General features: G+C 43.4%; 1 protein-coding gene across 1 annotated transcript; it reads left to right on the top strand.

Annotated features, from left to right (window-relative positions):
- Positions 1-4,049: 4,049 nt before the first annotated feature.
- Positions 4,050-12,908, top strand: LOC127527927 (protein piccolo-like). Its single transcript, XM_051928195.1, has 4 exons — positions 4,050-4,168; positions 8,376-8,420; positions 11,041-11,085; positions 12,642-12,908. The coding sequence occupies exons 1-4, from the start codon at positions 4,115-4,117 to the stop codon at positions 12,807-12,809; spliced, it is 312 nt and encodes a 103-aa protein (XP_051784155.1). The 5' UTR covers positions 4,050-4,114; the 3' UTR covers positions 12,810-12,908.
- Positions 12,909-14,636: the final 1,728 nt, after the last annotated feature.

Here is a 14,636-nt window from a genome sequence, read left to right as displayed (position 1 = left end):
CTACTGGCCGTTTATAAGGTAAAGTGCTTATGCGTGTGATTTGGAGAAAGTAAGTAAAGTTCACGATATAACATGCCTGAAACTTTTTTCTCTGACATGTTTCAAAGAAACGAAACTTCTCACAAAAAAATAAATAGATAAATAAAATGTCTGTGGTCAATTAGATATTTGTCGATTTGTACTGCCTTGTCGAAATAAGCTACACATGCAAATATTTACACGTTTAAAAGTGAAAACGTCTAAATGAACATAACATTTGTATGGTATTACCATCAGCCAAAATGTTTTTTTCTAAGGTTCCACATACCAATCACGCACGGCTTACAATGCTGAACAAAAAAAAACAGCAATTAAAATGGGGAAACGTTTGCTCCTAGTGGCTTAAACAACAAATAATAATTTTAGTAGGGTCTGTTTTCATTTAATTTAATTTATTTCTTTAAGAAACGTATTCATTGACTTGTTTTAGAATAAATGTATAGTGCGCGTGCGCAGAAGCACATTCCGATAGGTTGCGTGGTTCAAGAGAACACCCGGCTCTTAAGTACACCAGCTTCGATTTTAAAATGAAAAGTGGAATGAAATTCATATGCAAAACTCATGAAACTATAAACGGACGTAAAAAATAGCACCTGTCCAATATAAATATTGCATTTATTTATAAGATAACTCACCATGAGTCAATATTGCCCAATATTAGATCAGGCATGAAAATGCAGAACAATGGCAGTGGCCCAATATTGGCCCACATATGCTCTACCGGAAGCAAATCTGGCGGATTCATCAAAAGTGTGCCAAAGGGGGCTGCCAGGTGCCAGCAGTGACCCGGCTTTAGAGTAGATGGTGCCCACTTGCGGCTGCTGCCTGGAGGAGAACAGGCGCTGATTAGTAGGAGCACATATAAGGCAGAAACACACCGGACAGGACTCACCGTATCTTTACACACACCACCATTTCGTGACCATTTACGCCGTAAAAATCTTTAAATGTGAGAGGGAAGAAGAAATGAAAGCTCACTTGGAAACGGAGAAAACACGCGAACTCCACAGTGATTGACAGAGCCCGCCCGTGGGGATGCACTTCCCACCCTCGTGCCCACATTCGGCTCCTATAATGAAGTGAGACTGTGCTGACATAAAAGTGCACGATGGTCTGAGACCTTCAATGAATGCCATGAGAAAAAGAAAAATGTCTCCTAGACCTTCATCTCGCAAATCAGTGAGGTTGGCCGACTAAAAACTGCATAGAGAGAACAAATACTGCACCTCACAGACACACTATGTAAATAAAACCCATGATGATGATGATGAAATTATTATTATTACATCCATCCATCCATCCATCCATCCACCCATTATCCAACCCGCTATATCAGAGGTTCTCAGTGTTGGTCCTGAGGGCCCAGTGTGGCTGCAGGTTTTTGTTCCAACCAGCTTCTATTTTTAATTGGACTCCTGGGCTAATTAAGTGAACTGTTATTTGTCAGATTCTGTGTTTTGGGAAAAATGTAGAAATTAGAAAACTAAGTTTGGTATATTAAAATGTACCAAGCAGTTATATTGGAATAATGTATTTTGTTTTCTTTTTAACAATATTTTCATCTTGATTTTCATTCTGTTTTTGCCAAGTGTTCTAATTGTTTAATTAATTCATTATTTTCTACTTAGTGGGTCTAAAGCTGAAGTAGTTGCAGCCTTTGATTATTCATTGTTGTTTACCTGGCTGTCTGCTGCTCTGCTGGTTGTCATTATTAAGATACAATGAAGGAAGAAAACTGCACAGAGAAGGGGCAAAATATAATGAAATCAACAAAAGGGAGTGAAGCATTTAAATCTATAGCAAAAATTGAAATATTCCTAAATGTCTTATTAATGTAAGAATCATGCTGTGGTGCTTTCTTAATGTAGAATAAGAGACGAGAAAAAAACAGCTAATTAAGTGAGATCAGTTTTGTCTGGTGTTGTCACTGAATTTGAATCTGGTTGGAACAAAAACCTGAAGCCACCGTGGGCCCCCAGGACCGACTTTGAGAACCCCTGCGCTATATTCTAACTACAAGGTCACGGGGGTCTGCTAGAGCCAATCCCAGCCAACATAGGGCACAAGGCAGAAAACAAACCCTGGGCAGGGTGCCAGCCCACCACATGGCACACACACACTAGGGACAATTTAGGATCGCTAATGCTCATAACCTGCATGTCTTTGGACTGTGGGAGGAAACCGGAGCACCCGGAGGAAACCCACGCAGACACGGGGAGAACATTCAAACTCCACGCAGGGAGGACCCGGGAAGCGAACCCAGGTCCCCAGATCTCCCAACTGCGAGGCAGCAGCGCTACCATCATCATCATCATTATTATTATTATTATTATTATTATTATTATTATTATTATTATTATTATTATTATTATTATTATTATTATTATAAAGCATTTTACAAATAAGTGGTGGCACGGTGGCGCAGTGGGTAGCGCTGCTGCCTCGCAGTTGGGAGATCTGGGGACCCGGGTTCACTTCCCGGGTCCTCCCTGCGTGGAGTTTGCATGTTCTCCCCGTGTCTGCGTGGGTTTCCTCCGGGCGCTCCGGTTTCCTCCCACAGTCCAAAGACATGCAGGTCAGGTGGATTGGCGATTCTCAATTGGCCCTAGTGTGTGTGTGGGTGTGTTTGTGTGTGTCCTGCGGTGGGTTGGCACCCTGCCCGGGATTGGTTCCCTGCCTTGTGCCCTGTGTTGGCTGGGATTGGCTCCAGCAGACCCCCGTGACCCTGTGTTCGGATTCAGCGGGTTGGAAAATGGATGGATGGATGGATGGATTTTACAAATAACGTGCAGGTATTTAATTTAAGCTCAGAAAAAGCCAAAAACCGTCACTAATATTCAGGGTAACTACTCAAATGCCTCCAAATGTCCAGAGCCCTAAACATCCACAATGGACAAGTGGAAGTTCATTTTTTTTAACCAAACCAGACAATGAATGGACACGGAGAACAGAAACAGGGACGACGCGCTGCGAAGGCTTCAGTGAGATAACACACACACACACACCGAGCAGCTCGTCATTGATTTTACACAAATGTTTAACTGTCACTCTTTGTGTAATAACACATGCCTGTCATTCAAACGCGATGCCCAGTGCTCAAACTTTTAGACAGCAGATGTCTTCTAACTGCTTATCTTGCCAGCGTATAATAAATAATAACAGACTCGACCCGGTAGGCTGGTCCCTGTCCAGGCAACAACGGTCACCCGTCAAGAACCAAACCTGGACAGGACGCCAGTGTGTCACTGATCCCAGTCTCGATCATGCCCGTTTAGTGTCACTTTGCAGTCGTCAGTGAAGGTGACGATAATGAGGGGGATAACCGGAGACACGCGGACAGACATTCGGATGAGGGATTTGAAACCAGGATGGGGTATCAGTGAGACTGCCGAGCTGAACGCTAAGCCAACTTGTGCAAAATCCAACATTGCAAAACGGTGTGGTTACCATCTGGGAAACATAAGAGGTTTCCATATTAGGTGCTGATCTTCATTTAATAAACAACCACAAGCTAAAGCCCCGGTTTGCCAATAGGTTTTAACCATAACGATGTTTCAACAGGCAAATACAAATTTCATAAAACTTCGTATTGACATCGATTGTGCAAAGCTCCTCTCCTGGAAATCACCCACAAGGCAGCATCTGCCCGAAGTCCGACTTTTAATCCCCGACAGAGAGCGCACCTCATCAACGGGGATTAAGGCGCCTTTGAAGGTGGCAGAAACCTCAGCGATGAGAAAAAAAACAATATGATTCATAAAGAAAGAAGCCCTCGAGATGATTGGCTGGTCGCGTACTCGACGGTCTTTAAATGGGCTCCTTTGGATGGGCAGATTCATTGAGTCGAGGGGTCGGTGACACTTCCGCTTCTTTGTGTCTCATCTTCTCGGGTATACGCAGGTATGTCAGGTCACCTCCTGTGAAGACGTCGCGCGGCCTTCTGATGTTATTTTTATGCACAGAAATAACAAAAGGAACTGCTGTGTGTGCGCAAGTCTTTGAGAGAGCGCCCCTCGCTGCCTGCAGGGAGTAACTGCCTGTGCCTGTCATTGTCTTACAGAAACTGCAGCCGACAATGAAGTCCGTGGTGGTGATGATGTGCCTCCTGGGTGTGAGCCTCTGCCTGCCGGTAGGTGCCTGAGATGCCGTCTTGTGCTTTGGTTATTTGTCTTTTAGAAAGTCAAAGAGAAGAAGTGATGATGAGTTAAAGTATTAAATAATTAGGGAAATGCAAAGAGAAAGAAACGCTTTACATTACACACATTGTGCTTTTTAACAATCTGTTTGAATTACCACTACTACTCAAAAAAAAATAGATAGATAGATAGATAGATAGATAGATAGATAGATAGATAGATAGATAGATAGATAGATAGATAGATAGATAGATAGATAGATAGATAGATAGATAGATAGATAAGTGAAAGGCTCTATATAATAGATAGATAGATAGATAGATAGATAGATAGATAGATAGATAGATAGATAGATAGATAGATAGATAGATAGATAGATAGATAGATAGATAGATAGATAGATAGATAGATAGATAGATAGATAGATAAGTGAAAGGCTCTATATAAGAGATAGATAGATAGATAGATAGATAGATAGATAGATAGATAGATAGATAGATAGATAGATAGATAGATAGATAGATAGATAGATAAGTGAAAGGCTCTATATAAGAGATAGATAGATAGATAGATAGATAGATAGATAGATAGATAGATAGATAGATAGATAGATAGATAGATAGATAGATAGATAGATAGATAGATAGATGTATGAAAACATTGAATTTAAAACAATAAAAGAGATCAATGAGATTGCTTCCTCCAATGGTAAAGGTTCAGAGTGGCTCTTCACTGTGATGCCATAGGAGATCCATTGTTGGTTCCCAAAAGATCCATCCACAAGTCTACTGTGGTCCACATCAGGCTCCATTAGAGACTTGTGAAATATCAATGGGCTCCTGGTTTTAAAATGACTCTCACTTCATATAATGACTCAGGTGAAGTTCACGTTTTCTTGATCTGTTGTATCATCGCCTACTTAGGATTAAAGATTTCTGTTTTATCCACAAATCAAAGCCAAAAGAGCCGATTTTATATTTTAAAAAAATGCCACAGAACGACATACTTCATTGTCAAGCAATGGCTTTATACGGGTGCAAGTGATATATATTTAGATTATATAGATACTAGCTTGATTTAATACATTTAAATTATAGATACGAATTATTTTGTTGTTGCCTGTAATTCAGTTCAGTTGTTTGTGATCTCTTAACTGATTGCTTTTTCCTTGAACACGGTCAATGGATTAGTTGGGTCTGGAAAGAAAAGAAAAGAGAAGAAAAAGTACAGTGGGTGCACAAGAAAAAGAAAAGAAAAGAATAAAGCAAGGGAACCGCACAGCTCCAGTGTCTTTACTCAACTTTTACAAACTTATATGAGCAACCACAAGGCGCAGTTATAAGAAGCCGTTATGTTTACGAGTGTACAGTCAAACAGGATTGAATATAATCAAGACATGTCCATTGTCCGTCGCGGTGCATCTAACGTCGTTTTATTTGTGATATTTTCATAGTTCTGAACCAAACATCTAAACTCGCGCACTTGTAGCCTTCTTAACAGCTTTCCACAAACCGACCGCAGATGGACTACCGAGCTTTACCGCCACGCGCTCCCCAGTCTCAGTCACTCAGTCAGTCTGTCTGTCTGCCTGTCTATCCGATTGCCCACATGAAACAGCTCGGCTTCAAGTGGACCGATTTCTGTTTCAATTTGGCACATTTGCTCTTCATGGAAACGAGTCGGTCAGATATGGTCAAGTTCCATTTTAGATGACATGGCTTGAATACGGCGCACTGTACAAAGTTCTAAGATTTCAAAACAACTCTTTGAAACACATTAAAGAATTTTCATACATGTCTATCTTAAACAACGAAAACGGATTAGTTTACAGTTTCAAATGTACATCGAAAGAGGCCGCTTTAATCTTTACTTTTGTCATTTTTTGTCTTTTACTCCGAAGATGCGCGCGCCGCTTCTGAAGAGCAGCTATGTGTGCGACTACTGCGCCTGCGTGCTCCTCACTCGCGGCAGCGCACTTCTGCTTTTCTTTGAAATCGTGACATGACGTTAGCGAGTGTGACAGTCAAGAGCATAAGCAGCTAAACGTTTGTATAAGTCAATAAATCCGGAAACAAACTCCCTAGCTGCGGTTCGGTAACTCTTCGTGCACAGATTGGACAAACGCGTGCTCGGTATTTCCGTTGCTCATTTGCGCATTATAATGATTCTGTATTTCCGCGACGCTCTAATTTGTCGTCAAAGCACTACAATGACCTGCTATCCGTCAGGTCCGGTGTAGCTAATAATTTGAGCTAGAGACCACAACAGTGAATTAAACCTCGATCGGGTACTTCTATGAAAAGTGTTACGTTTAAAAAGTTTGAAGTACAATTAGCTGCAGAGCCTCCACCACCAGCAAGAAGCAGCATGCAGCAGATCAAGCAAGGCCTTCTGTTCTCGCTCTGTGGTTTTTTAAGGCTTTTCGGCTCCACGGTTCTATTTGGGCTCCGTTTTCAACTGCATGATTTTGCAAAGTTCCATTGGAAACGTTTTTTACGTACCCCGCTACAGTTACGTTTTATTATTACGGGCTTACTGTTAGGAGAACATCTAATAAATAAAGAAAAAGTGATACGGAAATGAACTGCGATTCTTAGTCGTGTAATCTGACGTCCTCTGGCAAACGCAGTCATCAAGTCTGACATCCCCTCCCACCACCCCGACTAGCAGTGGTGTACTATGCCCAAGGCTAAACACTTTAAAGAAACAGCCAGAAAATCGGAAAACACAACTTTTAAAACAGTTTCCTACACCATGTGAACATTTTCTTACTGGTTTGTGAAATGGAGATGTTTAAGGTAGCTCATCTCAATTTTTATAAAGCACCTTTCACAACGAAAAAGAGGTTTAGTAAGCAAACAAGAAATAAGGAAGAACAAAACCGATCACAAAACACAAGAAATGATTTCTCTGCTAAGTAACTAATCCAGAACTTGTCCAGCACACAGTGGGATTTTCACAAATGGAGCTAACAGCAAAATCTGCTAAGTGATGTATTCTCAAGTTTCTGTGAAGTTATATGTGTGTGCACAATAGATAGATACAGTGTTAGTGTTTGCAATGCACCATCTGTTGGAATGATAAATGCAAGTAGTTTTATTACCACAAATGTTTGTGATGTGCCATCTGTTGGAAAGGCAGATATACAGTAAAACAACCAGACTGACACACAGATGCAAAAATACACAGACATTTGTTCTTTTATTAAGGTGAATGAACTGTGCTACTTATCTAAAATGGGTTAAAATCCAAGGAATCGATGTAGACTTTACGTTTGCAGTGCGTCATTTACTGGAATGTACAGTATTTTGTAATGCAATTAATAAAATGCATTACAATTGTCATAGCAACAGATGGCACAAACATTTTAGCCATAATTGTGATGTGCCATCTGTTGGAAAGGCAAATGCAATGCATATGTCAACATTATCTCTTTTGGTATGGGATTTTAAAAGCAGTGCTAAGGTTTGAGATGTGCCATCTGTTGGAATGACAAATGCAATGCATTATATTACAACAAATGTTGACTATGGCAGAGGCAACAGCAACCAGACTGACACACAGGTGTAGTATTACACAGCCACTTGGGTGGACTAGCCATTTAAGATGGGCTAAAATCCAAATAATCTAGGTAGACCTCAGCTTTATTATTTGCAGTGCACCATCTGTTGGAATGCATTTTGAAATGCATGAAGTAAAATGTTTTGTGTCATTCCAACAGATGGCACATAACAAACATTTGTAGCCATAAAATGCATTTTTATAAATGTTTGTGATGTGCCATCTGTTAGAATGGCAAATGCAATGCATATGTCAATATGATATGCCTTTTGGTATGGGATTCATAAAAGCAGTGTTAAGGTTTGTGATGTGCCGTCTGTTGGAATGAGAGAGATATAGTAACCAGATGGCCACACAGATACGCAGGCATTTTGTTAAGGTGGACTAGTATGTGCTGCCTGCATAAGATGGGTTGAAATCCAAGTAGTTAACATAAACCACAGTATTAGTGTTTGCTGTGCACCATCTACTGGAATGTATTCTGTAAAGCATGAAAGAATAACATGCATTGCCTTTATCATTCCAACAGATGGTGCATCACCATCATTAGCACTACATTTACAAATCCCATAACAAATAGTATATAACCAAACAGACAGACTTGTCCTTTTATATCATTCTTTGTTCTCCTTTTTATAGGTGCAAGAGAAGTTGCATAGAGAAGCGAGACCTTCAAGTGTAGAAGTAAGTCACCATTTCTTCCTCATTTATGCAGGTTTGACAACTGCTTTTAATGATAAAGAATTAGAAAATAAAACCGGAAATGAATTTCCAGGACCTGCGGTGGGCTGGCGCCTTGCCCGGGGTTTGTTTCCTGCCTTGCACCCTGTGTTGGCTGGGTTTGGCTCCAGCAGACCCCCGTGACCCTGTAGTTAGGATATAGCGGGTTGGATAATGGATGGACATAATTTGGTCCAATCAAATGAGCAGGCCCGGTCTTAGGTATTATGGGGCCCTAGGCGAAAGGGGTGTCCAGGGGCCCCCTGAGGGGGGCGGAGCCCCCCTGGAAGCTCTGCGAAATGCGTGAAAATTAGACCAAGGAGACTTTTTCTTGTAATGTTACGAGGTCATCACCCTGCTGGCCCACGTGATTTAAACATGCGAGGGGAGGGGCGGGCCGGGGGCCTGGCCGCCGTCGATCCGGGGCCCCCCGGACGCCAGGGCCCTAGGCGGTCGCCTACTTCGCCTATGCCTAAGGCCGGGCCTGCAAATGAGGGCTTATTGTGTCTAGAGGGGAGTGACGTGCGGTGAGGTTCATGGCTGGTGACTTCTTCAGAGTCAGTTTTACAATATGAACCCGAGAGAGCTTATTCACTAATCAATTGGCACATTGATTACTGGTTATGTATTTTTCATATCTCATTCTTTACACACACAGACAGGTAAGGCGCATATCTGACTAAGAAAGAACGGTGAGAGAGACAGCGGGGAGAGAGGAGAGAGAGAGAGAGAGAGAGAGAGAGAGAGCGGAGAGGGAGAGAGAGAGAGAGAGAGAGAGAGAGAGAGCGGAGAGGGAGAGAGAGAGAGAGAGAGAGAGAGAGAGAGAGCGGAGAGGGAGAGAGAGAGAGAGAGAGAGAGAGAGAGAGAGAGCGGAGAGGGAGAGAGAGAGAGAGAGAGAGAGAGAGAGCGGAGAGGGAGAGAGAGAGAGAGAGAGAGAGAGAGAGAGAGAGAGAGAGAGAGCCTTTGCTCAGTCCTCACCCTCCACGTGTTCTCAGTTTGCCGTTGCGATTCTACAATTCACACTCATTTAATACAAATGAAAGTATAGAAAGGTGTACAAAAAAAAAGTTTTTCAATTTTGACGTTAATTGAAATACAGTATGTAGTTGTTTTTAAAGGCTTATAATTCTGATGCTTTAATCCATTTTAATACAGACTGTTCAACAAAAAGGATAACACGTAAAACAAAAGAATATTTAAGGTCAAAATTTAGTTTTTAAATATTGGATTTTTTTTTCTTAGTTTGATCCCTTTTTGGGCGGCACGGTGGCGCAGTGGGTAGCGCTGCTGCCTCGCAGTTGGGAGATCTGGGGACCTGGGTTCGATTCCCGGGTCCTCCCTGCGTGGAGTTTGCATGTTCTCCCCGTGTCTGCGTGGGTTTCCTCCGGGCGCTCCGGTTTCCTCCCACAGTCCAAAGACATGCAGGTTAGGTGGATTGGCGATTCTAAATTGGCCCTAGTGTGTGCTTGGTGTGTGGGTGTGTTTGTGTGTGTCCTGCGGTGGGTTGGCACCCTGCCCAGGATTGTTTCCTGCCTTGTGCCCTGTGTTGGCTGGGATTGGCTCCAGCAGACCCCCGTGACCCTGTGTTCGGATTCAGCGGGTTGGAAAATGGATGGATGGATGGATGATCCCTTTTTCTTTATAAAATTGAAACCCATTTATGGTCCTAACGTTTATTTGTAAATGAAGTCCACGCGCTTATCCTCCTCCACGATAATCTTCGTCACTTTCTTGTAAAAGTCCTCCATATTTTCCTTTAGTTTTTAAAAGTCTTAATCTTCCATTTTGGCAGTCAGTCGGAACAAAAAAATTAAAATAAACGGCCCGCTGCAGTGCGCTTGACTTTCTGATGTCGGTAACTGATCGGCGCCTCTGTGCAGAAGAACAACAGCAACGAGCGCCTGTTGGGCTCACATGCGCCCCCTTCAGGACGCCACGGTACTGTCTGCCTCGCCTTGTGCCTTTTCACTGCGGTTTTATGTCCAATCAGCGAGACTAAATATGTCACACACATTCGTTAACGATATTAGCCAGACTGTGGAAAGTCAGGGTGTATAATAAAGGTATCTGCAAACCTTCTATTGGCGACACAAAGAGAGACAGCGACAGGCACGCGCATCAACCCCGTCAGTGTGGGAAGGAGAGCGCAGTCCGAGGTTCGGTTGTCTCGTCGCTGCCGCACCTCGCGTTTCTCTGCTGTATTTGAACAGGAAATGCGCCAATTCGGTGATTTTTGACTATCAAAATTATTGGAATTATACAGAAAACAAATTTACTGCATAGACCAGTGGACACATTAATTTTATGTTATCATTATTATTTTTTTTATTTTTCATGATGAATGACCGCAGGTCCCTGGCACGATGTCAATGCATGCAGCAGGAATTCAGGTCTTTCGTAGTGAGGTGCATACAAGTGTTGAGAAAATGTAAAAGTGCATTAAGGCTCTGTCTAGTGATTGTGGCTGACTGCTCCATACACACACACAGATCTTCCATTTTTATATGTCTAATACAGTATATATATATATAATGTACACACACACACAATTATCCATTCTCACTTTCTGTTCTCCTTTGTGCAGGTGCTAAAGAAGCTCCATAGAGAAGCGCGCTCTTCAAGTGGAGAGGTAAGTCTTAACATGACAAAGGGGACACACAGTAAGGCAGCACCTGCATGTACGGCCCTTGATCCTCACACTTGAAGAGTCTCCTCCTGACCTTGGAGTGGGCCAGTGCTCATCGATGTCTCCAGTGCGCTCTCATTGAGATGACGATTGGTTACCTCAGTTGCGCTCTGACATTTCCTGGTGTGCAGAAGTCTGTGACAAAGTGCCATGTGGTCAGTGCAGTTTTTTGGGAGACACCTTTAGGATGGACGTTAAGGTCGGGCATTGGCATGGTTAGAATTTAACAGCTGGGCTCTGGTGTCACAGACGGACACAACTCTCGACTTGCGGTGCAATTCCATAAAGCAAGACGCACTAATAGAACACCAGCAGTTCTTGTTGGGTTGGGAGGCCATTACTGAGATTATGGAGCACCGGCACTTCTGACAACCTCAGGGAAGGTGGGCTAATTGGCTGAACATTCCTCTTGGATGCTGTGCATTTATGAGGGGGGCTCAGGGCTTTACCCCACAGGCCTTGAAACATATCATCCATGAACCAAGAAGTACATGCATATGGAGCCCACCCAGTCCCCTCATCTCACCCACTCTGCAAGCCTAACGCATGTCCATCCATCTCCACTTGACTTTTGATATTAAAATAACACGAGTACTGTGGAGTGGCAAGCAACATCCCATATGCCCATTCTCTGTAGAGGGCTCTGTGCCCACTTCTGACAGTCAGAGCAATGAAGGGGGGGCCTCAGGTGTCCAGGAGTCTTCATCACTACCGTTCAAAAGAAAGAGTGAGGAGCAGTGCTTGATGTCTCTTCCTCAGCTTCTTTTTCCATAGGGGGACCTAAGACCACATTGACCAGTCAGATCAACGAGGTTTTGATCACTGCTGATTTAGGAGAGCAGAGGGCAACCTCCAGTGGCTCTTCATCAGTTAAATTCTTTGAAGGGGGCACTGAGTCTGTTTCTGACTTTCAGAGCAGTCCAGGGGTCTCACAAGTCCAGGAGGTCCTTACCAATGCCATTATGGAAAGCAGAGGGCAACCTGCAAAGGCTCTGTAGGTAGCACCGTGTCCACGTCTTGTAGCTAAAGTGACGAAAGGACTTGGAGCATCCAGGTGGTCCTTATCGCTGCCATTAAGGAAAGTGCAGACTGACGGCTGATGTCTCTTCATCAGTTCCATTCTCTGTAGTGGGCATGGTGTCCGTTTCTGACAGAGAAATCAGGGGGGCCTCAGATGTCCAGGAGGTCTTTAAAGAGAGTGGATACTGACGTCCAATGGCTTGTCAACAAACGTCCTCCCGCATCTCAGCTACCTGATGTTGAGGCTGCTCATCCAGCTGAAGCTGTTGATGGTTCCTCTTTTATTTCCTTGGTCAGGTTACTTCATAAGATGTTTTGTTCAAGTCAGGCTGATACGCCGTGATGGCCATGATGGCCGGTCCTCTCAAGTGTGCTCTTATGTTCTCTATGACCAGACGGCTGGAGCTCTTCTGATGTCGTCTTTTGTATCCTGAGTCTGAGCTGACCCTGGCACTGATCTTCTTCTTTTTGTCTTGCAGAGATACAGGATGCCGCCGATGTTCTATCCAAACCCGTATCCTCCTATGGCTCCTCCAATGGCTCCTCCTATGGCTCCTCCTTACCTTCCTCCTGCCTACATGCCATCAGCACCAGTTTCTCCAAGTCTGTCCCTGCTGGAATTGCTGGCTCTGCTCCTGCCTGCATAGATGTTTCTCCCACACTAGCAGGCTCTTTGTGCCTTTATGCTTTTTATAGATTTGTAGATTTGTTTCTTTTTGCACGCAATAAAATGACATTGCCATGTTGATGTGTGTCCATGTGTCTGTGTGCCCAGTCAAGTGAGCCACACCAAGTCCTTGGGAAAGACACCTGGCCGGTCTGAGGTGACTCCTCCATTGTTGTTCAGTGACACTTTTGTCCATTACTTTATGTTCAGTTATTGATTATCATGATCAGTGTCTTTGGGGACGCATGACATCTGCAGGAGAAAGTGGGAGTACTGAACACACTCAACAGCAGTAGACACCAACCTCTGAGGGAGTCCTTGCTTCCTCTGTAAGAATTCCACATCCACGGACGTCAACTGCAGTCTCAACGTGCTTGAAAATAAAACACAAACTCCCATCAGGTGCTCTTATCTCACTCATTTCTGATTGGCTAGCAGTGTGACGAGGACGTCCTCGGCCCACGTGAGGCACCGCAACTGACCTGAGCACAACTGCAGAGACTGGAGTGGAGAGGCACTATATAAGCACAGCAGGCCTCACCAGTGACCACTAACTACAGGGTCTTGAAAAGAGTATTCACTCCCACCGTCCCCAAAGCTTTATTCACATTTTATTGTCTCAAACTCTAAACTCTACAATATATCTGAGTAAGAAGGTCAGGCTGATCTACACATCAGGGTCCATCACGGCAAATCAAAAAAGAAGCCAACTGAAAACCTGCAGACAACTTTCTAAAAAGGTAAAATGCAAAGGGTGAGATTTGAAAGATCTTCTCTGTCCCCTTTGTCATTCTCAGGCTCCCTCTGCTTAGCGCCATCACTCACCTGACCCACTGCCCTGAGTTGTTGGTGGTCTGCACCCAGTGGCTCAGAAACAGAACAAAACAAGAAACTACAGCCACACTGCCAAGCATGGCCAACCTCCAAAAATGGCACTTCTCAGAGAGGCCCATGTGACACCAATGGTCACTCCAGCCAGTGACTGTGATGGGCGAGGACATTCACACCAAAACAATCTGCAAGAAGGGGTCTTTATGGAAGAGAGGCAAGGAAGAAGTGCCAGCTGAAAGAAAAATCATCTCCTCTCCCTATCATTTCCATGTTGTCTTTTTAATTTACTATATAGTGCCATTTACATATCTATCACTATCCATCTATTATATAGTGCCTTTCACATTATCTATTTATAATATAGTGCCTTTCACATTATCTATCTATCTATCTACATTTACATTTACATTTACATCATTTAGCAGACGCTCTTATCCAGAGCGACTTACAACAGTGCTTAGTAGTCTACGACTGTTCTTCAGTCTTTAAGGCTAGGATTAAATCTACTGTCATTAAACAAGTTACCGCTGACCAAGTTGTATACAAAACCCTGCTAGAAGAAAATAGTAGTAAGTTAGTACAAAATTTTTTTTTTTTTTTTTTTGAAAAAAAGGGTAGAAAAAAAAGTATGGGGACTTTAGTCCAAGTGCTGTTGAAAGAAGTGTGTCTTCAGACGACGTTTGAAGACAGTGAGGGTCTCCGCTGTTCGTACAGCAAGAGGAAGTTCGTTCCACCACTGAGGAGCCAACACTGCAAAGAGTCTTGATGCATGTCGTCCTCTTCTTTTAAGTAAGGGTGGTTCGAGACGTGCAGTGCTTGATGTTCTGAGACAGCGAGAAGTGACACGCTGCTTGACCAGTGCTGATATGTAAGGTGGTGCAGCTCCAGTTTTGGCCTTAAAGGCAAGTGTTAGGGTTTTGAACCTGATGCGGGCAGCCACAGGGAGCCAGTGCAGGTTCCGCAGCAGAGATGTAGT

The sequence above is a fragment of the Erpetoichthys calabaricus genome, chromosome 5 (assembly GCF_900747795.2).
Source record: "Erpetoichthys calabaricus chromosome 5, fErpCal1.3, whole genome shotgun sequence".
Classification (NCBI taxonomy): domain Eukaryota; kingdom Metazoa; phylum Chordata; class Cladistia; order Polypteriformes; family Polypteridae; genus Erpetoichthys; species Erpetoichthys calabaricus.
The sequence above is the reverse complement of the archived record's forward strand: the minus strand, read 5'-3'. Positions and strand labels throughout refer to the sequence as shown.

Bases quoted from the DNA above. Each gene is read 5' to 3' on its own strand.
- LOC127527927 (XM_051928195.1), top strand. From the start codon at position 4,115: ATGAAGTCCGTGGTGGTGATGATGTGCCTCCTGGGTGTGAGCCTCTGC. The intron at 8,421-11,040 runs GTAAGTCACCAT...TCCTTTGTGCAG, and splicing joins CGAGACCTTCAAGTGTAGAA to GTGCTAAAGAAGCTCCATAG. The intron at 11,086-12,641 runs GTAAGTCTTAAC...TTTGTCTTGCAG, and splicing joins CGCGCTCTTCAAGTGGAGAG to AGATACAGGATGCCGCCGAT.